The sequence below is a fragment of the Equus asinus genome, chromosome 30 (assembly GCF_041296235.1).
Source record: "Equus asinus isolate D_3611 breed Donkey chromosome 30, EquAss-T2T_v2, whole genome shotgun sequence".
NCBI classification, from domain to species: Eukaryota; Metazoa; Chordata; class Mammalia; order Perissodactyla; family Equidae; genus Equus; species Equus asinus.
In genome coordinates, this window is record NC_091819.1 from 15,346,065 (window position 1) to 15,373,883 (window position 27,819).

A 27,819-nucleotide genomic window follows, 5' to 3' on the forward strand; every position below is an offset into this window, starting at 1 on the left:
TAGAGAGGAAGGAGGAAACCGAGACAGCAAAATAAAGAGAAACCAAGGTGGGAGTTTTAAGAAAATACTTAAAGGAAAATGATCCCACAAGGAAAATATGAAATGTAAGAGGAAATAACAAGAAAGAATCTGGTAAACTTTGTAAGCTAAGTCAACAGTGTATATTATTAATAATGTACAGAAGGTGCTGAGGTGACAAATGCTGAAGAGAGAATGAAGAAGACGAAGTTGAGAAAGGCTCTGAAGAATCATTAGCTGGGAGTTCAATGGTGACGTAGGAAGAGGACGCTACCAAGGAGTCTTAAAGGAATCAGAAGAGGGTGGAAAAGACAAATCCGTGAAGAAAAGAGATATAGTCTGCAGAGAACTTAAGAGTCTTCTCAGCAACATACACAAAGATTCAACTGCAAAGGACAGCTGATAGCAATTACTTAATTCTGACACTTGAACAGCACTGGGTCCCACGACGGTGCCTAAGAAAAGAAGAGTACTGATCTACATACTAGGAAGCTATTTCAATGGAACAATTTTTTCAAGTACACAGTTGTGTTTTCAAGTAGTATTATTATTATGATTGTTAGGATGATCTCACCATCAACAAGGCTGAAGTTTTGTTGCTTTTTCTTAAATGAAGCACTTTATTAAAAATTAACTGAACCATAAGACATTATCCACCATGTGACATTCTCAGAAAAATTCCAATCATATGATTAAATGCCCCTAGAAGGAATTCAACCTAAAAAGTAAAACGAAATAACATGCAGATCTTTAACTCAGTCATACCTTCTTTATGGTTCTTTATTCTTTACTTGGTACCATCCTTCATGCAAACCACTATACATAACAAGTGAAATAGATTATAACCTCCCAAAATAATGGATTCTAAGACAGGTAACAGTCATAAACTAATGCCCAATGTCTACTGACATTACAAGAGAAAATCCAGTCCCTCCTCATCCCAGGGGAGGTGACAATTTAATGGAGATAAGTTAAACAAATATTCCACTGTCAATACATAAAAAACCAACAGCATACAGTTAAACTCATCTGAAATATACATAATCAAGAATGCAACTAGTAGCAGTTATGCAAAGCCATTTGTTTATATAAATCAGACGGAAAATAACTTAAAAGGATATTTTTAGGATGCTTTCAATGAAAGAGGAAAAGCGAGAGATTATGAACAAGACATTGTATTGGGAAAGGTAAAAGTAAGCCACCCAGGTGGGACCAATTATTCCAAAATCTGAGCAGCAAAAGTTATTTGGTCCTGTTGGGTGATATTATACGTGTTTTTCTTATACTCGAAAGAATGTGAACCCACATGTCACATCATTTAAAAATCTTCCAGGGGCTGGCCCAGTGGTGCAACGGTTAAGTTCGCACGTTCCAATTCTGCGGCCTGGAGTTCGCCAGTTTGGACCCAGGGGGGCAGACATGGTACTGCTTGGCAAGCCACGCTGTGGTAGGTGTCCCACACATAAAGCAGAGGAAGATGGGCATGGATGTTAGCTCAGGGCCAGTCTTCTTCAGCAAGAAGAGGAGGATTGGCAGCAGAAGCTAGCTCTGGGCTAATCTTCCTCCAAAAAAAAAAAAAAAAATCTTCCAGAGGGCCTGATTGCCTTCATTAAATTTTGCAATCTCCTGGTGTCCCAGGGCCTGCCCCTTCTTACTTCTTTTGTTCATCCCATGCCACTCCCTCTTCTACAAGTCCCACTCTAGAAGGCTAACTGCCTGCGGCACACACCATGTTGCTTCATGCCATAAGTCTTTGCTCATGCTTTTCCCACTGTGGAAAGCATGTGCCCTATTCTTCTTCACTTGGATAACACCTATCACTTTTGGAAGACAGCTCTCAAGTCCCATCTCCTCGAGGAGTCAATCTCAGAGTTCAAGGAGCTCCATCCACCCTACCGTCTTCAACTGGACAATGCTGATTCCTCTTTGAGTACTCGGTTAACACCATTTCTTTGATGTTCTCCTAAAGCTAGGTGAAGTGCCTCTCACCTCTGTGTTCACTCAGCATCTCCTTCAGGAAACTCAGCCCATTATTTTATAATTCTCTATATCTATTTCTGTAGAGTGTAGGCTCTTATAAAGGCAAGAGCAAAACTTATTCAGCTTTGTGCATCTCATACCTAGCAAAGGGTTGACATATCATAGGTGCTATCCACTAAAACGTAAGCTCCACAAAGACAGGGATTTTTGTCTCTTTTGACCTGCTGATGTACCCCCAAGCATACAGAACGGTGCCTGGTACACAATGACCGCTCAATGAATATTTACTAATTTATGTTTAAATAAATATTTCCTAAACTGAAATGAGCTGGATGATTGAAAGACATCCAGTCTTTCTAAATGCTCTAAAGTCCCCCAACTTAGAAGTGTAAGATGTACATAACATTGTAAACCAGTTATAAAGATATATACACAGCTGGAGAGTTCTATATTTACAGACAAGGAAAATTATCTGGGCAAGTGAAAAGCCTAGAATGGAATCCATCAGTTACTTTATAAATGAACAAACACTCTAAAAGAGAGTCTAAGGAAATACGGAAATAACTTTAAGGGAAGTCTTTTTTAAAATGAATTTGTGCTAGACAACTTACTGAGCAACGGTTTTTTATTGTCTCAATGGTTATTCCTCAAAGAAAAGGCATTGTTTCCTTATTAGATATTCTAGGGAAGTTAAACGAGATCAAAAGATTTTAATTCTCTTTCCTGAAAGGAACATTGTACCAAGCAGATCATAAATGTCAAATTAACAAAGCTTTCACTTATTTGTATTCAATTAATCTAATAGAGTCAAGTTTCTATTAGTGAGTACCACAGTTAAGCTTGTGTCTCACTTATTTAGTTTTTCAAAATGGTGCACTGGTTTTGGTTATCCTACTGGAATACAGCTTTTCTTTTGTCAAGGTCTTTTGTCACCAGCTTTTCATACAATAACTGCAGAGGTGGTCGTTTCACCAGTAAATATGAGAAAAATACAAAGAAAAGTATAGACACATCAGAGTCTTTTGGGCCTTTGGTTTTTATTTTAACATTGAACTAAGTCTACATTACTTCCTTTCAAAGATCTGAGAATTATTTGTACTTGAAGCCGAGTTTTAAAAGTGGCTTCTAACACAAGGGATAAGATATATTTAAATCTCTAAAGATGAGAAAATAAAAAGCACATTTCCCAGATCCCAGGGAAAAGAATCATTAAATCTGAAGTAGTAGGGTTGTCTTCAGGCAACTACCGAAGATCAGAAGGAAAAGAAACTGAATGGAACAGACACTAGACTCACACTTACTGCCCTATTTAGTCTAGAACTTGTTAATTCAAAGAGCACAGGAAAAATAACATCCTTACAGTAAAATGCCTGAATTCTCAATTAACTAAAATAGTGCTTCTGCGGTCAACGGTATTTGAAAAGGAGTTAAGGCAAAAATGTGCACAGCATATACACAGAAAGTTTTCACCAGAGAAACAAAGAGAAATTATGGTCCATATAATGTCATTTTTTATAACTCCTGCTTGCTGATCAGGAAAATAGTTTTAAATGCAGACATTCCAGGGTCAGCCCAGTGGTAGAGTGAAGTTTGTGCGCTCCGCTTTGGCAGCTGGGGATTTGTGGGTTCGGATCCTAGTTACAGACCTACCCATCGCTCATCAAGCCATGCTGTGGCGGTGTCCCACACACAAAAATAGAAGAAGATTGGCACAGATGTTAGCTCAGCAACAACCTTCCTCAAATAAAAAGAGGAAGATTGGCAACAAACGTTAGCTCAGGGCCAATCTTACTCACCAAAACAAAACAAAAATGCAAACATCTCATTTCCCAGATTATACATCTAAACTTCACTTACCACTTAAGTCATTCACTTATTCACTTACCCTCTCAAAGCTCATTAAGTACCTGCAACATGCAAGGTTTTGTGGGAAGGCAAAGATGCTTTACTCAGCTTAGGCTTGGATAAGGAAGATTATGAACACAAGGTGGCACGGTATTTGCCCGGTAAAGAGGATTTGTTTTTCCTTTGGGCCATCATAGCATCCTAAAATGTTTTGAGTTTGAATACCTTCAGCTAGAGGATGCTCTTTCTAGTGTGCAATTACATCTTGAACACCAAGCTCCTTCACACACATACACATCATCAGCCTGGCCCCTGAAGGCTTTGAGCTTTGGACTCCTGAAGTAAATGAGTAAGAATAGCTCCTTTATAGTCCACAAAGTCCTATTATATACCTTACTTCATCTTATATTTTATTATCCCCCTTTTAGGGATGAGGAACCAGAAACTCAAAAAGTGATTTCTCCGAGGTCACACAGCCAGTAAGTCATGGATCTGAGAGAAGTTCTTTTCATTTCTAGGTCCATGCTTTTTGCTTACACTATGCCAGAAGTGGCTAAAACATGGTTCTGCGAGTAATGAAGTGATGGGGGTGAGGCCTCCGAATGTCAGGAGAGATGCCTGCCGGTAGGGAAGTTTTCAGATAAGGCTTTAACTAAGAGGCATTTTGATGAAGGGGCAAGACTTCCACAGACTGACATGAAGTACGATGTTTTAAAATGGTAAAAATAGAAGGAGCAAACTGACAGAAGCTGGAAAGGGCAAGACATATTTAGGACGCATCAACTGGGGAGAATTAGGATATAAAGATGGAAAGGTAAGTTGAAGTCCTAATAGCAAAGACCTAGAACAGGAAAAAAAGGAGTTCACATTTTATTTGGTCAACTAAGGGGAGGCACTAAAAGATTTACAGTTAGAAGTCAAAAGGGTTGCAAGGATCCCACCAGAGTTTGAGAAGAGTGGATGATGGTTTGAAAGAAAGTAGAGAAGGAAAGACTAAAAAGGAGAATAGTTAGGCTATGTTGATGCCCAAGAGATTGAACTAGAGAATTGGGGAAAAATATATGGATTACTAATTGACCTCCTTAAAAACATTCATTTTGCTTGAAAATTGTAAAATTTACCTGGTGATTCCTAAAACTATGGTCAAAAACATTAACAAAATGTCAGTCTCTAGGATGAATTCACATTCCACTAGAAAGATGAGAGAGAGGAGGGTGGGGAAATAGAAAAGCACCCTGGACCAGGCATTAGGAGACTGACCCTCACTCTGCCTCTTAGTAGTTAGGTCAGTTACTTATCTTCTCAGAACCCTAACTTCCTCCCTTGAAAGGTGGGTATGGCAAACCTGTTGTGCTTCAGAAAACTGCATACTACCATGCAAAGGTGACAACTGCGACATTACAGTTATTGTTGAAGTCTTCAGTACTGACATGAATAGAGAAAAACTCTAAATACTTAAGCAACAAATTGACTCTGTATCATTAACCAATGCTTACAAAGCCATCAGAGGAATACCACTAAAATCTATTATCAGCATTTTTAAAAGAAAGGCAGAAGCAATTCGGGTTCTCATGTTTTTTTATTTCAGAGAGCACGATTTGATTTACTTCCATGTTTAATGTGATGGGAAAATCAAATTAGGAAGTACACATAAGTCAGAGATTACTTTAAAGTTTTTACAGCTAGCTAAATTTATTAAAACCTATAATTTGTTAGTACAGAAATTAATTTAGTAATTCCAAAAAAGTAATATACTTTATATTAAAAAATCCATATATCAACAAGAAGTGTAAGTTCACAGCTTTAGAAAAAGAAGCACTATTGTTAGATGAACAAGTAAGACCTGTAATTCAGGTCTGATCTTTGCCTTACAAACATGTTTTCTCCACTGTGTAGTTAGCCCAACTAATGAATTCTATTTCAGCTATTCTGGTTATAAAAATTACTTTTTTTAACTGCTCAATCAATTATGTGACATCTTATATTTTAGCAAAGACACAAATGTGGCAATGAATTACAGGTTTGATTCAAATTAATGCCACTTTCATTTCTAATAATATACATTCTGAAAATCTATTTTAGAATTTTAGTTGATATAAAAAGTATAGGCTTAACACCAATTCCCAGAACATGTTGATCGCAAACACATTTTTATCAAATTTATAGGGAAGTAAACTGATTCTCACCTTCATTTAAAAATTATATATTTTTATATATATAATGTGGAGGGAAAGGTGGGGAAAAAGGAATACCAATCTGACTCTACTACAGAGTAAGTGAAGAAAGGTACAAAATTAAAATGACAAGAGTCACAGTTCACCATACAACATTTGAAAAATGTAAGTCTAATGGTAATATTAAGAGTATAAAGAATGTGAAATGCTCATTTACCATGTATTAAATTAAAAACATAATGACTACATAATAAAACATAGTATGTGTGAAAAACCAATCTGATTTCACACTTAGAATACATTAAAAAAGAACGATCTGAAAATATACAGATAAAGATTTAAAAAGTGTATCTGGAGATTAATAAGGGAAGATGTCTCTGCAAGACACAGAATATAGCTGATTATTTGTGCTTCTTTTTAATGCCACTTTTGGGTTACTGTTATCAACAGAAAATAAAAGCAGGCTCCCAATATGATCAATAGCTGATCCTGATTCAAATGGGTGTTTCTCTTCTTTGTACCGACCACCGACATGAGATGATGGCACAACCCCATGTATCTTTCTCTCCCCCCCTTTGATTGAAAAATGGATCTATGACAACAATCATCTAACAACCTCCTAAGTGTTGGTTTTATGAATCCGGCCCTTACTCAAGAAGTTACATTGAAAAGTCTTTTAATCTCCTTCTGAAAAGAATTTACAGGATTGCATTTAAGTTCAAGTTCAAGGGTATTAAAATGTACAAAGGAGAGTGAAAAAGGTGCTAGGTTATAGATTTTAACTTCTTAACTAGAAAACGGACTCAAAATAGATTTTCTAATTTACAATGAATCAAAAGAGAAAACATCAGACCATAGCAAAAGTGGCACAAATGTATCAAAAACCAAATGAATAAACATTTGAGGAGATTTATTATTAGAAATCGCAATAAATTTTGGAAAGATGAATTGATTTTAGTTAAAAGGTATAACTGACAATTTATTGGGCGGGAAGATGCATTATTTTCCAATTGTTATCCATCTACAGTAAAACTGATTTGTGTCCTATTGTATTTTATGGAAAAGGAGAGCGCAACTTTCACTGATTTAGATTAAATGTATTAATCATAACCAGGCACTGTGAACTATATATCTACTATTAAAGAAGATTTTTGACATTTAATTCTGTAGCAATATTTTGGCTCTGTACCACTCTTCCTAAATTCAATTCCTGCTACAGTTGGCAGATTTCTCCCTTTTAATTTTATGAGGCTTAAAGTAGCATTTAACCACCCATGCGGTAAATAATGCGGGATTAGAAATATTTAGTGTTTTGTTTCCCTTTCAAGAGTGGTAATCCATCAAATCCAAAAACGTTCTCTAAAATTTTTCTATATTTTTGGCAATCTCTAATATATGAGACCATAAAACCTATAAAATTAAATAAAAGGCATTACACGGCCAGAATAGGTCTGCTTTTCTAAAGAACTGCATAACCTAAAAGAGCAGGTAAAGGCCCCTTTGAACCAGAAACGTGGAATCCTTATTGAAAAACAAAACAAAATAAAATGAAAAATAGGGATTAAAACACGACGCTTGATTAGAATCTTTTAATTTTGTTCCCTCAGGTAATGAATCTTAATGAGAGTGCAAATAATTTCGAAGCAGTTTAACCACTTCATATCCAACTAAACCACACACTATTGCAAGACGAAGTATTAGAGTAACATAGGAAAACAATGATTGAACACCTGACGTGCCGGATGTTTCCCTAAGTGCTTCATAAATGCAAAAATAACTTCTAAGTTTAGTACGTCCTGTGACGTACATCTGCTCCCAACAAATAAGCTTAATTCATAATCTTTCCATACAAGTGAGGCACAAGACAAAAATAAACTGATTAATCTACAGAAGTTAATATTTCTAACTATAATTTAGCACAATTATAAAATATTTTTATATTTAACACGTGAGCTTAAAAATAATTAAAAACTACAACTGAAAAGTATATTCTGTTCTTAAATCAAAATAACCACTGGAAGTAAAACTGACTTTAAACAAAATCAGATGCCAGTTTTTAAATTTTAATTTATAGGAAATGTTACTTTTGATTATTAATAAATCCAAATGATTCCAACAATCACACTGCAACTGCATGCAATACTTTGAGATACATCAAAGTAATAAAGTAACCTGTCAAATGAGTAATTATCTATATTTAATCTATATATAAAACAAATGGCCCAGAAATGAGTCGTCTGTAATTCACTCAAGACACATTGATGCCATATATTCATGGTTAGAACATCTAATTTCTTCATACATATTCATATCTTAATTCACTTTTAACGAAGTTTATGATTAGGATTGTTGTGAAAATAAGTGTACAGTCTCATAATGTCTAAATGAAATTAAGGATTACCTACCAGAAATAAAATAAGAAGGAAACGTGTGCGTACGCGTGTGGGTACGCACATGGGTGTGTGTGCTCGTGTGTGTGTGTAAAGGCCCCTTTTTCATATATGAAGCGTCTGCTTTGCCCTTCTTGCCCTTCACAGTGCTACACTGTGGAGCTGGGAGTTATATGCTGGGAAAAATAAGAGGAGAGAAAATTCATTCAGTCAGCTAGCCAGCCAGCAGCTTTAAGGAGCGTTCCAATGGAAAGTAAAGGCATTTCAATAACAAACATATGATATATACAATAAGGTGTTAATAATGTGTTAGTAATATATATAATACATACAATAATTTGTTGAGCAAATAAGATGACTCTGAGATTACGTTCAATCAAGGAATCAGATTAATTTGTATTTCCTATAAACAGTCAATTCTAAAAGTTGGGCATGTACTAGTGTTTTAAGAAGCTATATGAGGAAGTAGGATTAGGAAAAAGTGATATTAATAAATATGAAAAAGGCTAATGACAAACTTGTAGCATAAATTAATTACTTCAATACAATTTGCAACAATTTAAAAGGGTAAACTAAGAATTCAACAATGAAAACTCCTGAATCTTTCCTCAAAATAAGAACCCAATCAAAACTTAAAATGGACAACTTCTACAAGTTGATAAGAAATTTAAGTTTCAAGTCTCCTGGTATTTTCAAAAGGTATTCAAAAAAGCAAAATCACTGTAGCTCTAGCTAAAAATATAGAAAAGAGTATAACTTCTGAAAATTTTCATTTGTAAAAAAGGCCTGGAGTTCAAAAGACCTGGCTCTGATCCTTCTTTTTGAGGAAGATTAGCCCTGAGCTAACTGCTGCCAATCCTTCTCTTTTTTGCTGAGGAAGACTGGCCCTGAGCTAACATCCGTGCCCATCTTCCTCTACTTTATATGTGGGACACCTGCCACAGCATGGCTTGCCAAGCGGTGCCATGTCTGCACCTGGGATCCAAACTGGCAAACCCTGGGCTGCCAAAGAGCAAAGTGCGCACTTAACTGCTGTGCCATCGGGCTGGCTCCTGATCCTTCTTAATGAAGCTCACTCTTCGAAAATCACTATGAATCCATAAAATGGGAATTACAATAATACTTACATCACAGGATGGATGGAGATGTAAAGGTGCTTTTTACAAAATATTAAATGCTATTTAAATATTTATTGCTGTCACTAACCTTTTTGGATATGAAGAAAATCTAATTGATACGTAACAGAAAAATTTACCTTCCAAAAAATTGGAGAAAGAAAACATTTAAATGTCAGCAAGGATCTAATACGTTAAATCAACAGGTACCAAAGGATAGGAGAGAAAACGTATGTGAAGTGGAAGGAGAAGAGCTGACGGGAGGGATGGACAGCATATCTACATGATGAAAACTATTACATTGAAAAATAAAACATACATTCAAGTCAAAAGATTTAACTTGATCAATCAAACAGAATAATGATCTGCCCAATATATTCATTAAATTGACCAAACTGAGAGGTATTATTTTAGTGGGCCATTAGGCTTATCTAATTTCTTACAAATTAAAAATTAAGTGGAGGGCCAGCCCCATGGCCGAGTGGTTAAAGTTCCGCATGCTCTGCTTCAGCGTCCTGGGTTCGCGGGTTCAGATCCCAAGTGCAGACCTCCACCACTCATCAGCCATGCTGTGGAGGCATCTCACATACAAAGTAGAGAAGACTGGCACAGACCTTAGCTCAGGGTTAATCTTCCTCAAGCAAAAAAAGAGGAAGACTGGCAACGGATGTTAGCTCAGGGAGAATCTTGCTAACAAAAATTACGTGGAAATACATTTTTTACCCTTGAAGGGGAGGCTGTATAGCTTGATGGTTAATTCCTTGAGGACTGGGCCACAGGGTCAGAGTTTTAAATCCTGACACTGTCAATTACTAGCTGTGACCTTGAACAAGTCATTTAAGCCATCTGTCCCTGTTTCCTCATTTATAAGATGGAAAGAATAATATTTACCTCAGTAGGCCTTTTTTGAACATTAAATTAATTAACATACATAAAGAGACTAGAACACCACTGGGCAAATAATGATAACTCAATAAATGTCAGCTAACATAATTACTAGCAATCAAACATTTGTCCTTTAATATTAGTTACATAAAATAAAACCTCATATGAGAAATAAACTATTTAATAATATACTATAATGAAATATTATGCTACCAAACAAATGAATGAAAAAATAAGTATAATTTATAAACTCTCAGACATTCTTTTAAAGGGTAAAAACCAAGGTGCAGAGTGACAGATGCTGTATTTGCACAGATGGGTGTGGGAGGAATTGGGTATAGGGCAAAGACTCTCCACTGGATACTTTTTGTCCTATTTGACTTTTAAACCCATGTATCTATTACTTTTTATTTTTTCCTGAGGAAGATTCACCCTGAGCTAACATCTGTGCTGATCTTCCTCTGCTTTCCATGTGTGTCGCCATCACAGTATGGCCGATGAGTGGTGTAGGTCTGTGCCCGGGATCCAAACCTGTAAATCCAGCCTGCTGAAGCGGACAGTGCTGAACTTAACTACTACACCACAGGGCCAGACCCCTCTGTCACTTTTTTAAAAAATGAAAATTAAAAGAGGGCACTAGGTAGGACTTACCAGTAAACATAACCCACTGATCATATGTTTATTTCATCTCCCTCCCAAAGCCCCACTCAAATGCCAATAAAAGAATAAAAAGGTCTAACTCCACCAGGACAAAGAGAAAAGGAAAGGAGATCCCACCCAACAAGATATGTCGTCACAATCTAAGAAGATGAAAATCAAATGATGTGCGGCTGCCTGCTCAGCTTTCTCTAGCGCAATGGGGTAGGGAAAGCATGGAAATAAAAAGTAAGCTGATGGAAACAGCAGACTCCAAAAAGGTTCAGAAATTGGAGGGCCCAGATACCTCTTAAACAGGGAATTGGTGGAAAGTCCATTTTTTTAAAAAAAGTTGATCCCCGATCCCAGTCCTCAGCCACACATTCATATTATGTTGCTACCCCCACCCTAGATCCCAGCAGAAGCTCAAAGTTTACTATACAAAAATGTTAAACTAGAAAGGGGTCCTATCTTTGGGCCACATGATACACCCTTACCAAAATTAGAAGAATTTGTCAAAGTCTGCACACCGAATGCCCCGTCCTCTGCTTTGCAATCAGAATGCTGGCTAGTGGACTCCATCACTGCCCCACCCCACCCCAAATGCGCTGAGGCAGGAGATAATTTATGAGATTATTTCAAAAGGAAATCCCTAGGATAGCAACATTTAAGGATTCTCCAAGCAAAAGGTGAGCAAGCCCTATGTCAGCACCTAGGTACCCAATCAGCCTTCTCTCTCTCTCTTTTTTTTTGGTGAGGAAGATCATCCCTGAGCTAACACCTGTGCCAATCTTCCTCTATTTTTTTATGTGGGATGCCACCACAGCATGGCTTGATGAGCAGTGTGCAGGTCCGCACCTGGGCTCTGAATCAGCAAACCCTGGGCCACAGAAGCGGAGCACACAAACTTAACCGCTACGCCACTGGGTCGGGCCCCCAATCAGCTTTTTAGTGCTCTCTCAAATGGAGTCTTCTCTGCTACCACATCATGAAATACATTAAAAGGACAAACGAAAAATAATGAAGGGGCTGGCCCAGTGGTGTAGTGGTTAAGTTCACATGTTCCACTTTGGCGGCCCAGGGTTTGCAGGTTCAGATCCCAGGCGTGGACCTACATACGGCTCATCCAGCCATGCTGTGGCGGTCAAGCCATGTACAAAATACAGCAAGACTGGCAGGGATGTTAGCTCAGTGATAATCTTCCTCAAGCAAAAAGAGGAAGATTGGCAACAGATGTTAGTTTAGGGCCAATCTTCCTTACCAAAACAAAACAAAACAAAAAAAAATGAAGAACTTAGATACTAATATTGGTAGGAAATGATGTTACTTAAGGTTGCACTGGCAACATAACGAGTGGGGGAAAAGTCCCTAAGAAACATAGGGTCATACCCAGTAAATCCCTATCAAGACTTTAAAAATTATTAAGCACATACTATGTGCTAGGAGCTGGACTCCTGTCATTGGGGGACTCCACGTGCTTGGGGATACAATTCAAACAAAAGAAGATGAATAACAGTATAAAACAGAAAGGGTGCCCATCAATGAATGAAAGAATGGCAGAGACGGCAAGTGTGATGCCATTTCAGAAGAAGGAGTGATTTGAAGTGTGAAGAGTTGGGGAAGGTTCTGAAGCAAAAGTATAGAACTTGAACTGTTTCTTGAAGGACATGCACCTAACAGTAAGAAGACGGGTGCACTGCTGTGAGTAAAGCTATAGGAGGAGTCAATGTGGCAGAATATAGCGCAGCTGAAAGAGGGGTGGGGGTGATGTGAACCTAAGACCATCTGGAAAGGAGTGAAGAGTCATAGGTCATGCGTGAGCAGAGAAGCTAGAACGGAACACACCCAGATTTTACAGTAAACTACTTTATGAAAGTATTTTTTGGCTAACCACATTTTTATAAAATGTTTACTTGGAGTTACATGCGATATGGATTAGAGGCAGGAAGACTGGAAGAAAGAGAGACCAGGGAGAAGACTTGTGTCCTATCAAAATGTAAGGTTAGAGTAACTACCCTAGGGCAATGATAGATGAAACTGGAAAGAAGAGGCTAATATGACAGATAAAGAAAAATCAGATTCAGATGCGTAGCTGTAGAAAGAGTGGAGGAAGACAAAGATAACACACAAAACTAAAATTTAAACTGAGGAATGAAAAACCACTTAGGTTCAGTGCTTCCTTAACAAATGCTAGGTCTCTTTTCTCTCTCTGTCTTTCCCAATTAATTTTTACTCACCAAACTGTAAAGTACTTGAGGACAAAGACATATCTGGCTCATTTTGTATTCCCCGCCCTTCCCACACTGAAGACATCATAAGCCCTCATTACACATGCATACAACAGAACCAAGAAATCTATGCCTGAAAACACAATTAAGCCACACATCAAGTTTCTGAGACAAATGTAACGTATTCTTATTCATCCAACAAATGACACAAAATACTCCTTCAAAATATTTTTCTGGATCAAAACATTAGAAGCATCTATCAAAGATATATGTAAATGAAATAGAATGAGATGAAATCAAATAACTGTTTAGTTTTTAAAGACTAAGTAGTTTTCAAAGGAGTATTTCTAGACCATATACCTCAAAATCTGTAAAAATATGAATGACCTCAAAAAGACCAAGTACATATTATTAAATATGACTAGAATTATATTGCCACCTAAACATGCTTGCAAGTTCAGAACTGTATTGACCTCGAACCCTATAATGGTGAGCTGTCTATAACCAGCCATCAGATGTAAATATGAAGTTCCAAGAGGAAGATGCTATGCAGTTAACGGCACAAATCATCACTTCGTAGGTATATAAAGAAATCAGTAAACTTCTACTTTATTCCTCCCTTAAGTACTGGTCAATATTTTAGACAATTATGATTTTAACAACAACAATTTTTAAGTTCTATTGGCTTAAAATATCTATAAATACCTGTTGGCACCTATCGCTGGTTTGTCAGAATCCCCTTGCCCGGATGACAGGCAACAAACATCTGGTTGGCATTTGCAAACTATAGTAAAGGGAACCCCTTTTATTTATATGACTTCTTTGTGAATTCTCAGTTGTTCAAATTGACCTTCAGTTGGAGGATGCGCAGGTGACTTCAATAGAGAAAGCGCTTGTTAAATATTATTTGGAAGTGTTCTGCCCATCACTGATTCTGAACTGTTCTGATACGAGGTATCTGGCATATCTGAAGGCAAATTAGAAAAGTGAGTTTTACAGACCATCAGAATAATTCTATCAGCAACATAAAAGGCAGAAAACCAGAGTCGAAGCTTCGAAGAAAGGGAAATGTTTGCAGCATTTCTATTTCCCCGGTTTTGCTGAAAAGAAAAAAAAGGAAAAATAATGGGGACTCTGGCAATGTCATCACCATTTCAAAGAGCAATAAGGAAAAGGGGTCTTTAGTCTCCATCTATGGAGTCAAATGGTTACCAATCTACAGCCTTAATTTCTAAAAAAAAAAGAGTATTTTAGAACATATTTCAGAGGTTTCTTAGGATACCAAAGAGAAGAAAAGTTTTTAAATGATAAGCATAATCCTTCTAAGAAGTATTTTTAAAAACTTCAAATTTTTGCAAATTCAATGTTCTTAAGGAGATTTGTTGAAAAGTTCATACATCATTTCCTCAAAAAAAAAGAAAATCAATCTTACAACAAAGCTTTTCTTTACAATAAAGTGGATGACCTAAGAATTTGCATGCAGGTACCACACTGTAAAAAATACAGACAGCACAGCATTTTGTCCAATTTTAAAAAGGCAATAGAAAGACTGGTTCCCCTGCACAATATTTAAGTAGCCATGAAAGCAGAACAGCTATTACAATATTAAATTTCAGAACATACATTATGATTAAATCTAAAGGGTAAAATCAAAGCACTATATAAATATTTGGCACCTGCAAATTATCTTTTAGCAAAAAAAGAATTCAAAAGTACCAGTAGTAATGCTATACTTTGTAAACAAAAGTGACATTCTTTTGCCATTTGTGGGCCCATGTACAGTGACATTGAAAAGCTATGGTCAACTTGGTCAGGAATCAGGAGAGATGTCTAGGATCTATTCCAAGCTCATGAATGAACAGGTGTGAGTAATGTACACCTTTGTTTCTTTCCCCACGTTGTTGTAAGGTCAAAGAGGAGAAAGGCACTAGATCTGCCACGGCTGAACACAATTCCAGCCTGCAGATCCCATTCTCTCCAATCACCTTCATGTCCTATAATTCTCTATCACATTACCCTGTTTAATTTTCTCCATGGTCATTTTTATTTACTTACCCTCCTCCCCCAACCAAGTTTATTTTTATTTTATTTTTTTAAAGATTTCATTTTTTCCTTTTTCTCCCCAAAGCCCCCCAGTACACAGTTGTATATTCTTCGTTGTGGGTCCTTCTAGTTGTGGCATGTGGGACGCCACCTCAGCGTGGTTTGATGAGCCGTGCCATGTCCGCGCCCAGGATTCGAACCAACGAGCAGAGCGCGGGAACTTAACCACTTGGCCACGGGGCCAGCGCCCAACCAAGTTTATTTTTACTCACTAAAATATAAGCTCCAGGGAACCTTATCTGCCTTGTTCACCACTGTACTCCCCAAAGCCTAGAAGAGTAGCTAGTATATGGTAGAGACTCAATAAGTACGTATGAATGAAAGGATACTACCCGAAAGTCAATCAGAATATCAGGTCCAGTAAAATATAGGGATTCAGCCTACTGTGGATACCACCTACTAGGGGAATAGGTCGGGGACACCTGTAAGCACCCAACACATCCTCTATAACTATTCATGTGATCTTTCAAAAGACAGATCTCATCACCTTAACCCCCTCCTCCTCCCGAGAGATTATATCAGTTCACATGCATGCCCATGAACCACAAAGTCCAAAATAATCTAACTCCCGCCTACTTTGCCAACCGAACCCTGTCTCCTGCATGCTCCTCCACACAAGCGTACCTTATACTTCAGCAAGACTGGATTCACAGTTTCTCGAACACTCCATGCTGTTTCACACTTAAGCCTTGCCCATCCAAACTTCTGTCTGCCAATTCCATCCCCCATGAGTTAGGGAGCTCCGACTGATATTTGAAGTCCCAGCTATAAGACCGTCCTCCTGTGTCAAGTCTACCCAGAATTTTGCCAAGTTCCATTAGAAAGGGGAGGAAAGAGGCAAGAGAAATACAGAGGATATCATCACAGTTGAACCGAAGTAGGAATGTGCTAACTACAAGGCACACTGTACAAGCCTGGAGGGATAATGGGGAACCACGGAGTGCAAGCAGGGAGAACAGTCTGAAACAGAAAGCAAGAAAGCAGACCAGAACTGGATGATGTTAAAGATCAAGAAGGATGTACTATAAACCACCTGAGAAACAAAGAAAAGGATTGGAATGGAGGATTTGGTTCTAGTGATTAATCTGATGGGAGCAGTAAAACATTTTAATTATCATTTTTATTATGGCACACACCTTGACTGTGCTCCCTATTCCAGACAGCAAAGTATGCTGTGGGTATTTCAAAATAACTCACACTTCCAATAGCATTTTGTAACCAGGAATGAAGACTATTTTATGAAGAGAATTTATTAATGTTTATTAGCAACATGACAATCAATGAAGAAACTTCCAGACTGCATTAATTTTGGCTTACCAAAGGAAAAAAAATTAAAAATGTCTAAGTTGTAAATGTTAACCTACATTATAGGGATGTTAATAGGATTAAATGAATTAAAATATATAAACAGCACTTAGAAAACATTTATAAGCATTGTTATAAATGTTTGCTATCATTGCGAACATTCTCTTCACTAGGTTCCAGATTTCTGAAGCATCACAAACACAAATGACAATATATGAAGTCAAGCCAATTCTAGTACCTAAGTTATCAGAGAAGCAACTACAAATATCTTAAATATTTGGGGAAAAAAGTATATGTGGCCAAATTTGATAGTAATAAAATACCAAATTTGAACATATGCTTACCCAATTTTTGCAAAAAATGTTTAAGACTAAATATGGAGAAAAGAATAAGCATTCAAATACTTGTTGAATGAATAAATATATAACCATATATCTGTACTATGTAAATTTGTATATATCTATTCCACTTTTAATAAAGGGTAATATTTAAATAAGACTAAATATCAATATTGATACTATTTTTAGTGGAACAGAATGAAAAATTGTTAGATTCATATTTTCACATATCAATTATGGGTATTATATTTATATGATATAAAATATAAAGTTGTGAATAGTGACATCAAAATAGAGAATTTTAAATCAAACAAGAGATACTATTAAAATGTCTTTTGTGAAAGAAATATTTAATTCTATTAAGCCGTAATTTTCTCTGATACAAAATCCACTTTATCTCAAAATAAGTTTTAAGAAAAAAATGTCAGTTTCTAGCGTGAAATCTGGATCTCAAGCTGACTTCAAGGTAAGATAAAAACTAAATTATTAACATACATAGTGATAGATTAGAATATATATGATACAACATATATTTAGGATATAAAAATTTCTAAATATATATTCTGCTTGTATTCTGCAAAATATCCAAAAATGCTTTAAAGATACAAACAAATATCTATTCACAGAGATTATAAATAAGCATTGAGTTATTAAATTCCATTGAGAAATATTAGTTACCACATAATCAAATTACAGTTGGGGACATATGCTGTATTTTTAAAAATCATTTTAGATTTGTTTTCTATTATAAAATTTCTCCTTTATCTTAGACTAGTCTAAGAGAAAAGTTTATGTAGTTTATTTAAATCAAATCCATTTAAGAAGGCCCTTCTGTTGTAAAAGGCTCTAAATCAGACTAAATATTCCTACTCTAGTATCCTTAGAAACAATAAAACAAACGATGAGCAAGCATACAAAGTAAATCACTATTCTAAGATTATCATGATCAATATGCCACTCATGAAATCTAGTCTTCCATGACTTCATAGAAGGAGAAAAAGCATAGAACATTCCTTTTCTCTTACAGAACGGACTGACTCAAGATTCCAAACAGATTCAAGCTACTGTAGAATTGAATATAAACAGTATGTTTACTTGTACAGCATGACAATTTAGATTAGGGATTGATGTTCACATTTTTTTCAGATATTTAAACTTGATAAACATGTATAAATAAAAGTCAATTAAGTCAGATTCATTTTCTTTGACAATAACCACCACCACCATCCCCGCCATAGTTGTTCTCATTCCAAGCATACAAAAAGATGGACTGAAACAATTATAAAACTTTTAGACAGAACCCTGTAACCCTTATGTACAATTTCTTATGTAATATTTATGTTGGATTTCAGGAAGTATATTTTAAATGGAGCCATTTATTTCCTGGACTATCAATAGATGACTCAGTTTGAATGCTAACTTAGAATAACGTTAGACCTGTTGAAAGACCATAGTTTAAGAAAAAAGAATGAAAAAAAAATATCACCCACAGAAATCATTGATTAATTAGGAGGCGTAGGGGTCAGATGTCCTAGGCTAACCGAAATGCTACGCTTAAGTCAGGGAACTTGGATTCACTTTTGAAGTTCAGTATCCCAAGACTGATTGTGGCCTGGATCGTTATTCTGAGGATTATTATTCTGAATTGTACTTGATGCACCAATTCCGGAAATACAGGAAATTCATACAACTGAAGCTACTGGATAATGGCCGCAGGATATCCCTTGGAATTATAATTTTCTTAATTTTCCTAAAAGGGGTGAATATTAAAGTCTAATAAATAGCTGAGCTCTAATAAACTGATGCTTTATTTTAACAGAAGGACAGCAATAGTTGATTCTTCTCAACATTAAATTCTCAGGACTCTGTCTGCATTCACTCCTCATGTACATGGACAAAATTATTTTTAAAAATCAGTTAACTCTGAACCAAAACCTCCTAAACAGTATGGTTTTTCTACAAATGAATAACTTAATGACTGGGAGGGAGGGAGAAGCGTTTCTTAGTTTGCAATTAAGTTTTGAGATTTAATGCAGTGGCTGTCAGTGCAAAATTCATTCAAAATAATTCTTCACAGACCATATTAAAGATGAGGGCCAGCTCAAATATAAATGAGGTATAAAAGAAACATAAAAGGCTGTAATATAAAGCACTTTAAATATTAACTATAAGGCATATTATATATAAAATATGAACAGAAAAGTTTTAAAGTCTAAAATTCTGCACTTTGACCTATGATACAAACGTTCTCTGAATCATGAGCTTCTGTGTTTAATATACCTAATAATAACAGTGCCTATGATTTATTTAATATACACTACGTGACAGAGATGGTGCTACGCCCATTATGTAAACATAATCTCATTTAATCCTGATAACACTTCTGCCAAGTAATTATTGTCTCTATTTAACAGAAAAAGAAAATGAGGTTCAAATTTCATTATAAGTGAAAAAGAAGAACCAGAGTAAGGATTCACAAAGGTCTGACTTCAAAACCTATGTTTTCTACAATGTGACTTGACTCTCTACGAAAATAAAGTCAATCCTCATTCCTATCTCCAGGTTCCACATTTGCAAATTTGCATACTTGCTAAAATTTGTAACCCCAAATCAGTATTCAGAGTGCTTCCCCGGTCATTCACGGACGTGAGCAGAGAGGGGAAAAATCTAGGTCACCTGTTGCCCATGTGCATTCCCGCTGAGGTCAAATACGGCAACGCTCTGCCATCTTGTTTCAGCTCTCATACTGTAAACAAGTTCCTTTTTGTGGTTAATTCAGTGCCGCGTTTTCCACATTTTTCTTGGTGACTGAATGGCCCCCAAGCACAATGCTGCAGTACTGTCTAGAGTCCCTAAGCACAAGAAGGCTGGTGATTGATGTGCCTTATGGAGAACACACGTGTGTTAGATAAGCTTTGTTCAGGCATGAGTTCACTGCCAATGGCCATGAGTTCACCGTGAATGAATCAATGATATATATTAAATAAGGTGTTTTTAAACACAAACATTACAGAAAACAAGGTTATGCACTGCCTGATTAAAGAAAATGTGACCAGAGGCTCACAGGAACCTAACCCTGTATTTCCCTTAGGAGCAATGGTTCAGTATTCACTAATTAGCATTCACGGGGATTTTATAGAACACAACTATGGCGAATAATAAAAATTCCAGTTAAAAACTTTTCCTCCAAAAAATGTTTACATTAATATTTCAGTAAAAGATTCTTCTTCTGTCATTTCCTTCAAAGGTCATCACTCTATTTGTGCAGCCATCATTCATCTGCTTAAGAAAAAGAATCCTGTTGCACTATTCTGTCTAATGGGTTGCAACTACATGTGTTTGACTTCGCTTAGAAAATGAATCTCTCTTAAAAGAAATCTGGCTTTCCAATGTGAAAGTCTAAGGAATTAAATTTCATTTCTTACTATTGGATGCCATAGGTACTATTTATGACTGCTTTGCGAGATTACGATTTTTAAAACTAGATTATTACATATAATACGGACAGCATGAGCCGCCACCACCACCACCACCACCACCACCACAACAACTCAGCATAGGAATTTAAAAATATCAGCACAGATTGGAAGTCTTACCTTTCTTGCCCAAGTCAGATACTTTATTGAAAAGAAAAAGATTACAGTACTTAAAAATCCAAACAAGGACAATTCAAGATTGAAAGAAAAAAACCTGAAGGAGCCCATTGTCTTCAGTAAAATTTTGAATACAAAAAAATGTAGACCAGGAGAACAGTTTATGGCCTAATGCACCAGGTCCATGATAAACACACATACACAGTATATCTCCATCAAGTGAAACTTAATCACCTTTTTACAATTTAGAGAGGGAAGGCAGCTCTTACTATGGTTAAGCCATGTATCATCAATACCATGAAGCTAGCCTATCAGTTGTAATAGCTTCTATAAAATACCACAGTGAGATTGCAATAAGCCCAGAAAATGGGCTACAAATCCCAGCTATGCTCAAGCAGGCAGTGAACCAAAAAGAAAAAAAGGTAAAACTGAACCAAGAACTGGAGAGCATTCATCCAGATTCATGACTGGTAAGGCAAAGTTCACGGGCCAAGGTTTGAAAGGGACTTATTCAGATCTAAAAGACAGTCATTATACAAAATAAAATAAAAGCATTTATGTAATGCAGGAAAAAATTCATGAATTTTCACTCCAAAGGACATAGCACAAAAAAGCTTACTTACAATCACCAAACACCATATTATTGTACCTGTAAAATATCACTTTAAATATGCAAAGGGAAAGAGACTCAAAGTTGCACTTTATTAATCTCTCCAGTTTAGACAAGCAATCTAAAAGATATCATACATTCTTCATTAGTACATTTGCTGAAATCTTTCAGATTATAATAACTTTAGGTAAAGGAAATGTCAACTTTGAGTTTCTTTTCTGATCACCATATTTAAGTTAGCCATTAAATGCTGAGTTCACAATTAATCCATACAATAATAGAAAAATACATGTATTAATCACAGTTTTCATCAAGTATTGAAACTTAATAAAAATATCAATCATTTTAATATAACCATTTTGAATTCAAATGGCCTCAATGTAGCACAGTGTCTCAATAGAAATGTTACATTTTTCCCTCTGCTTGGTGAAAAGGAGCCCATGGAAGTATTTCTGACACTCACAGTGACACACATGGTCTGCCATTCTAAAGATGTGCAAGCAGCTCTCACTTTTAAACATGACAATATGATTTAGAGTCATACAATATTTGCTGAAATGCCAGCTTTCACATGATTTCAAAAAGCTCTAAACCAAAATGCTACTTTTGCTTGGTTTCAGGTATCAGACAAAGCAGGTAATTTAAAAGGTAATAGTCAATGATCCTACTAGCACAGACTAGTTATCATTGTGGCTAGTTCAAAACTAGGGTAATTTTTGCAGTACAATGAAAACTATACTATAAAATACAATAGGTTTGCAATACAGAGCAGATTATCCAAGTAGAAGGCAAACTTGAACAAAATACAAACTCTAGCAAAGATTATCAACCTTTACTACTCATCGTAGCCCTTGTTAAAATACCCTGAGTAAAATGCAATTATTTTAAATAACGCTGGTTATATAAGATTTCTCTAAAATTGAACCATAAATGTTCATCAATGCATCACGTTTTTTATTTACAACAGTCAGATATGTAAAAATTAGTTCTTAGTGAGTCACAATATCAACATGAAGGAATACTTAAGTGAGATCTGGAAGTTCTTAATTTTCCAGCTTTCGTTAGCATTTTGGCAAAGCAAGTGATACATAAATGGTTTCAATGTAAAAAAAATCATAAAAGAGGAAAAATATATAAAATTTACAGTAGTTTCTACCTACCCTGGGCCAACCTAGACCCCTAGAAAGCCCCCCCAACCAGGTTCACTTCTGCCTAAAGGAAGAATACCAGTCCTCCAGCAAAAACAGCCCCATCTTTTCATCAAAGAGGCTCTCACTTCAATGATATTCCTCCAGGGGAAGAGGACAGGAGCCAGGTTCCCTCGAATGTCATTCCCCAGATGTTCAAAACGTAACTAATTTATTAGCATTAGAAGATTTGGTTTATAGGGGAATCTCACTGGTCCAGTGTGCAGCCTACAAAAAAATGGATTATTTTTCAGTATAACATTAGAATATGAATAAAGGATGAGGATGTGGCTTTTTATTCCATAGAAATGGATACATTTCCAAACATGACAATTAAACAAAAAAAAGCATGCCTACCATTGAAGTTGGGGTCCCTCCAGATTTTTTAATGTTCTTGGAAGGCATTCCATGAAGGCGACTGAGTCGAGCTTGGAAACCTGGAAAATCAAAGTATTCAATTTAGGAGATTCTATGATCATTGAAGCATAGAATAAGATCCTATCAATTCAGAATTCAAAGTAAGTTGGAGGAGAGAAAGATCTAGAATAGTTGTGAGGAAAAGGCAAAACTCACACTTACGAGATCTGAAGCAACGCCTAGTAGGGTTCTAATGTGGACAGGACATAACTATTGATTATTTAAGCATTAGAGTATTATCTAGAGCTTTTCTTTCCTCCCTATTTACCTTTACATCATTTCAACATTTCCACGATGGGCCTAGCAAGAAAGCAAGTCAACCTTTCTAATAATGTGAAAGCATGGTAAACGCAGTAGCTGAGTTGCTACTCCACATGTTTCTGTACAGCATCTTGTGTTCAGATTCTGTCCTTTCCATTTCGGCCTAACCTCTTTCCGAATAGACTGACTACAAGCCCACGGTATCCACCAGTCAGGCAATGCTACTGACCTCTTCTTCCCGGATGTGACATAAGGGGGAAGGAACCAGTTAAGATACTTTCAAAGACAGGATCTGGTAAATTTTTGTCTAGCTCAGTGGGATCTTCCTTTTCCCACCAGGGGATGACTCCAGTGATGCCACACGCTCCACCGGATTCCTTTTCATAAAACCAGTCGCTCTGCTCATCGTCACCTGTGCAAAGACAAGACATCCCCCCAAGATTCAATTTTATCATCAAATGTACACAGTGGTCACATTTAGATTTAAAAAATACAAGACAGCAATCAAATTTGAATTATATATAAACAAAATTCATATAATTTTTAATATGTAGCACTTATACAAAGTTTTTAGTACAAGTATATCCAAAAACTCCATGAGATATACTAAAAAGCAATTTGTAATTCATCTGAAATTGAAATTTAACCAGGGATTCTGTATTTTATCTGGCAATCATATATATAATCTAGAAAGAAAACTTTTTATTCTACAACATAGCTTCACTTAGGAAATGTTTTTTAAGACTATACCAAGAACTGCCATCGACAAAAACAAAATGTTATGTTTTAGAAGGAATTTAAAAATGTGAAAAACAATAACAAACTGGTTAATCCTTTGGCAAAAACTGTAGGGAAATCCATTTAAGTTACTACCCTTCCCACATTAAGGAAAAACAAGCGTTAGTCTCCTGCTGGGAATTAAAAGGTATGAAACTGTAGCATGTTCTCTGCAGCTGATAATGGTATATAATTAGCTTAATTTCATGATTTGTATGGAGTGTAGAAGAGGAAACAATCATGAACAGATGTGACTAAAGGAAATTAATCTGATTAAGTTCATTAAGAAATAGTTGTGAAAAAGTTGATTTTAAATGAAAAGTGACAATACCATGGAGTTTACAAAGAAACTATGGACTACCACAAGCAAGACATTTTTTAAAAAAGACCACTTTTCACTGTTACGTTTGACTTTTGGGAACATCCATGAGTATAGCCGTGGAATAATGATCAATTTGAAATTGAATTTGAAATGTGCCCTGGGTGTGAATCAACAGTATTTTATATTTAAAAAAAACGAACAATAAAGAGATGTATAAAGAGACCAAAATACAGAAGGAAGCAGATGGTTTTTAAAAATAAGAGACAAATAGCATTTTCAATATGATCCGAGATTTATTAAAGTCTTCACAATTCTTAGGAAAACTACTAATTCTGGTTTCTAAGAGGGTCATCACAACTGCCATATACTTCTTCTCTTTAGAGAAAGAGAGCGTTGATTTCCCAAATCTCTTACTACAGACATTTTTAAATGTAAACTACAAAAACCCTTAAGCTTCAACTGAAAACCATTTTATTGGGGAACATCCGTATCTCAAATTAGGAGGGAGTGAAAATTTAAAGCCTTTGGAAACCCAAAGTCACCAGTTTATTTCAATTAAGCATTTAATAAAAATTAACTTACAAAACAAGCACAATTCAAAGCATATCAATATCAGTACTGTTACTGAGAGTCACATGAAAATTTCACAGATCAAGTATAAGCACAAGAAAAGAAAGTCACTTGAAAATGACTACCCAAGATCTTAATTCCAATTAAGACAACATTATTACAGAAAAATGAGGTTATTTTATTTTTGATGTGATACACAACTTTATTTTTTTGAGGAAGATTAGCCCTAGCTAACATCTGCCGCCAATCCCCCTCTTTTTGCTGAGGAAGACTGGTCCTGAGCTAATATCCATGCCCATCTTCCTCTACTTTATATGTGGGACGCCTGCCACAGCATGGCTTGACAAGCGATGCCATGTCCACCCCAGGGATCCAAACCGGGGAATCCCGGGCCACCGAAGAGGAGCGTGTGAACTCAACTGCTGCGCCACCAGGCCGACCCCCACAACTTTGTTCTTAATAGGGAAATCAAACAGCTAAGGATTAAGAACTTGGACTCTGAAGTGAGATAAACCAATAAGAATTCCAGTATTTTTGTAAGGGTAGGGGTAAGTTACTTCAACTCTATTAGCCTAGATTTCATCACCTAAAAAAAAGAAAAAGAAAGGGAATCTATGTGTTGTTTTAAGAAATAAATAAGAACTTAAAGTAAATTAAATGTAAAAAAGCACTTAGCAATGTGAAATACAATAAGCTCACAACAAACGCCAGCATATTATTCCAAGTCACTCAGTGCTGTTCAAAGATTGATAGGCTTGTGAAAATGTTTTTTTTTTTTGAGGAAGATTAGCTCTGAGCTAACATCTGCTGCCAATCCTCCTCTTTTTGCTGAGGAAGACTGGCCCTGAGCTAACATCAGTGCCCATCTTCCTCTACTTTACATGTGAGACACCTACCACAGCATGGTTTGCCAAGCAGTGCTGTGTCCACACCCGGGGTCCAAACTGGCAAACCCTGGGCCGCCGAAGCAGAACGTGCAAACTTAGTCGCTGCGCCACTGGGCCAGCCCCTCAAAATGTTACTTTTTAAAGAGTTTTTTCACTTTATTTCATTACCGAATTCAACATTTACAATGTAATTTTGGATAGACTTACACATTTTAACAAGAATTTAGGTATATTATCAAGATAGTCAAGCTCATCCTCAGCCCCGAGATTCTACCATAATTCAGCAAAGTCTCAACTTTGAAAACTCTAGTCTTTAAAACAGTTATGAACCTATTTATCTGGGACAAATGGCTTATAACTAAGCAAAAAAGAAGGATTATTTGATTTACTTTACTGGTATTGCCAAGAGGATGAACAGATTAAGAAAAACATGCTTGGGGCACGTATTATGTTGTCCTTGTTTCCATCACATCCTTAAACTACTTATAATTTAAAGAAATATTTTGTTTTTTCCCCTAGAACTTACTGCTTTCCTCTCAAGATTCTCAAGAAAGGAAGATAACATTTGTGACAAGTATTTGTATGTATACCTCCTGCCCCATTATAAGGACTTCATATTTTCTTTCAGAACAGGTGGTTTCAAAATAATGCCATACGAAACTGTGAAAAGCTTCAGAAAATTTCAAAGGTGGAAAAGATCCAAGTCTTAAGACATTACTGTTTAACGGTTTACAACACTGAATTCACGAAAATCATCTAATTACTCACAAACTGGGTAGGATGAATAAATGTCACAGCTGAATAAAAATGACAAATGACTTGCAAATCCACCTTTATTAATGCTTAAACAGTATTAAATACGTTTGGAATCGGGGAGAATGAGAACCACTGTCGTGTGAAGTTGCCTTAAAAAAGACAAAATTGAAAAGACTGAGGTCTGCAAAGCTTTCTCAAGGAAGGTAATCCTGCCTTAATATTATTGGCTCCACATACTAGTTTTTGGACATCATCGATTACTAGGATACCCTTCCTAATATATAAAAGACCCAGACCCCAGTCCACTAAGCAGCGTGTGTACAGCAAATGGATGGCAGTCATCAACTTCTATGGTAACTTGTAATAAGCGCAACTTTAAAATGAAGATGTTTTTGCAAAGAGAGAAAAAACAGCGTTTCAGTACCTTGTCGTCCCTCATCATTGGTAAACAAACCCGCATCAGTGCTGCTGAGACTGCTGGAATCACTGTAAGAAAAGAAAAAAACAGATCAAAAGAGCAATTGATCTCTCAGTCGTAAAATTTTCAAGAGACATGGCAGCTCAGAGATGGAACTTAAGCCTGACAAGGATCTGAAAGAAAATAAGATGATTCTTTTTTAATCAAACTGCAAATATCCTGGTTCCATTAACTACAGAGCATATTATTTTTGGCACATAAAACCACGGGAATCTAATGGGACCCTGACAGTAAGCCAGATGTGACGGCAACGAGGTGCTGACACAATTGATGCATTTTATTATCTGCTTTCATCAAATGCTCATTGCTCCTTTCTTATGCCATGCAATTCAGCTGGAGCTGGGATCGCCACTGCTCAATAAAATGGGAAAAGTCTCAATCAAAAGCAGGGGAAGGCTTTCTTCAGCACATGAAGTACAAGGGCCTGGTAGGAAATTACTTTTCATAACCACAATTTCAAATATTCTGGGAAAGAGACTGCTTAAGAATTCACAACAACTCTATTACTCCGCAAGGAAGAGAAAAAGTTTACAATGGTAACAATCCATTAAATCAAAGTTAAGGTTCTTTTGAGCAAAAACTGGGCAAAAAAGAGAATATTACCAATATTAAGGAATGGGTATACAAAAATAGCAGGTTCTCATTCCTTCCATAGAAGTTTGAGAGTATGATAGAGAGTCAAATTTAACATACAGATTAAAACAAAGAGTAGATAGTAGATTGACATGAATAAACTGTCATTATTAGTTCTAACAGAGGCAATGTTTATATGATAATCCAGTTAGTTTAAAAAACCACAGGAACAAGGTGATATAATAAGAGGTTTGGCCTCTACAGAAAATTGAATGACGTTCTTTACAAATTCTCCTAAACTCTCTTTTTACTGTAATTCTTAATTTTACCAACCAGGAAATTGCCTCAGGTCATTTTTTAAATTATAATAC

At 36.2% G+C, this 27,819-nt stretch overlaps 1 protein-coding gene across 3 annotated transcripts in view; it reads right to left on the reverse strand.

The window, feature by feature from the left end:
- The window catches only part of GPATCH2 (G-patch domain containing 2), a 177,595-nt gene that overhangs the window by 134,692 nt on the left and 15,084 nt on the right, over positions 1-27,819 (reverse strand). For 2 of the 3 annotated variants that reach the window (XM_044762643.2, XM_014849879.3), the window contains exons 3-5: positions 26,822-26,883; positions 23,315-23,497; positions 22,765-22,844 (exon numbers count right to left, since the gene is read on the reverse strand). In XM_044762643.2, coding sequence (XP_044618578.1) covers positions 22,765-22,844; positions 23,315-23,497; positions 26,822-26,883 — 325 coding nt within the window. Of the gene's footprint in view, positions 1-20,600; positions 22,636-22,764; positions 22,845-23,314; positions 23,498-26,821; positions 26,884-27,819 lie in introns of those variants that run through there. The other variant, XM_014849880.3, reaches the window with a different exon arrangement.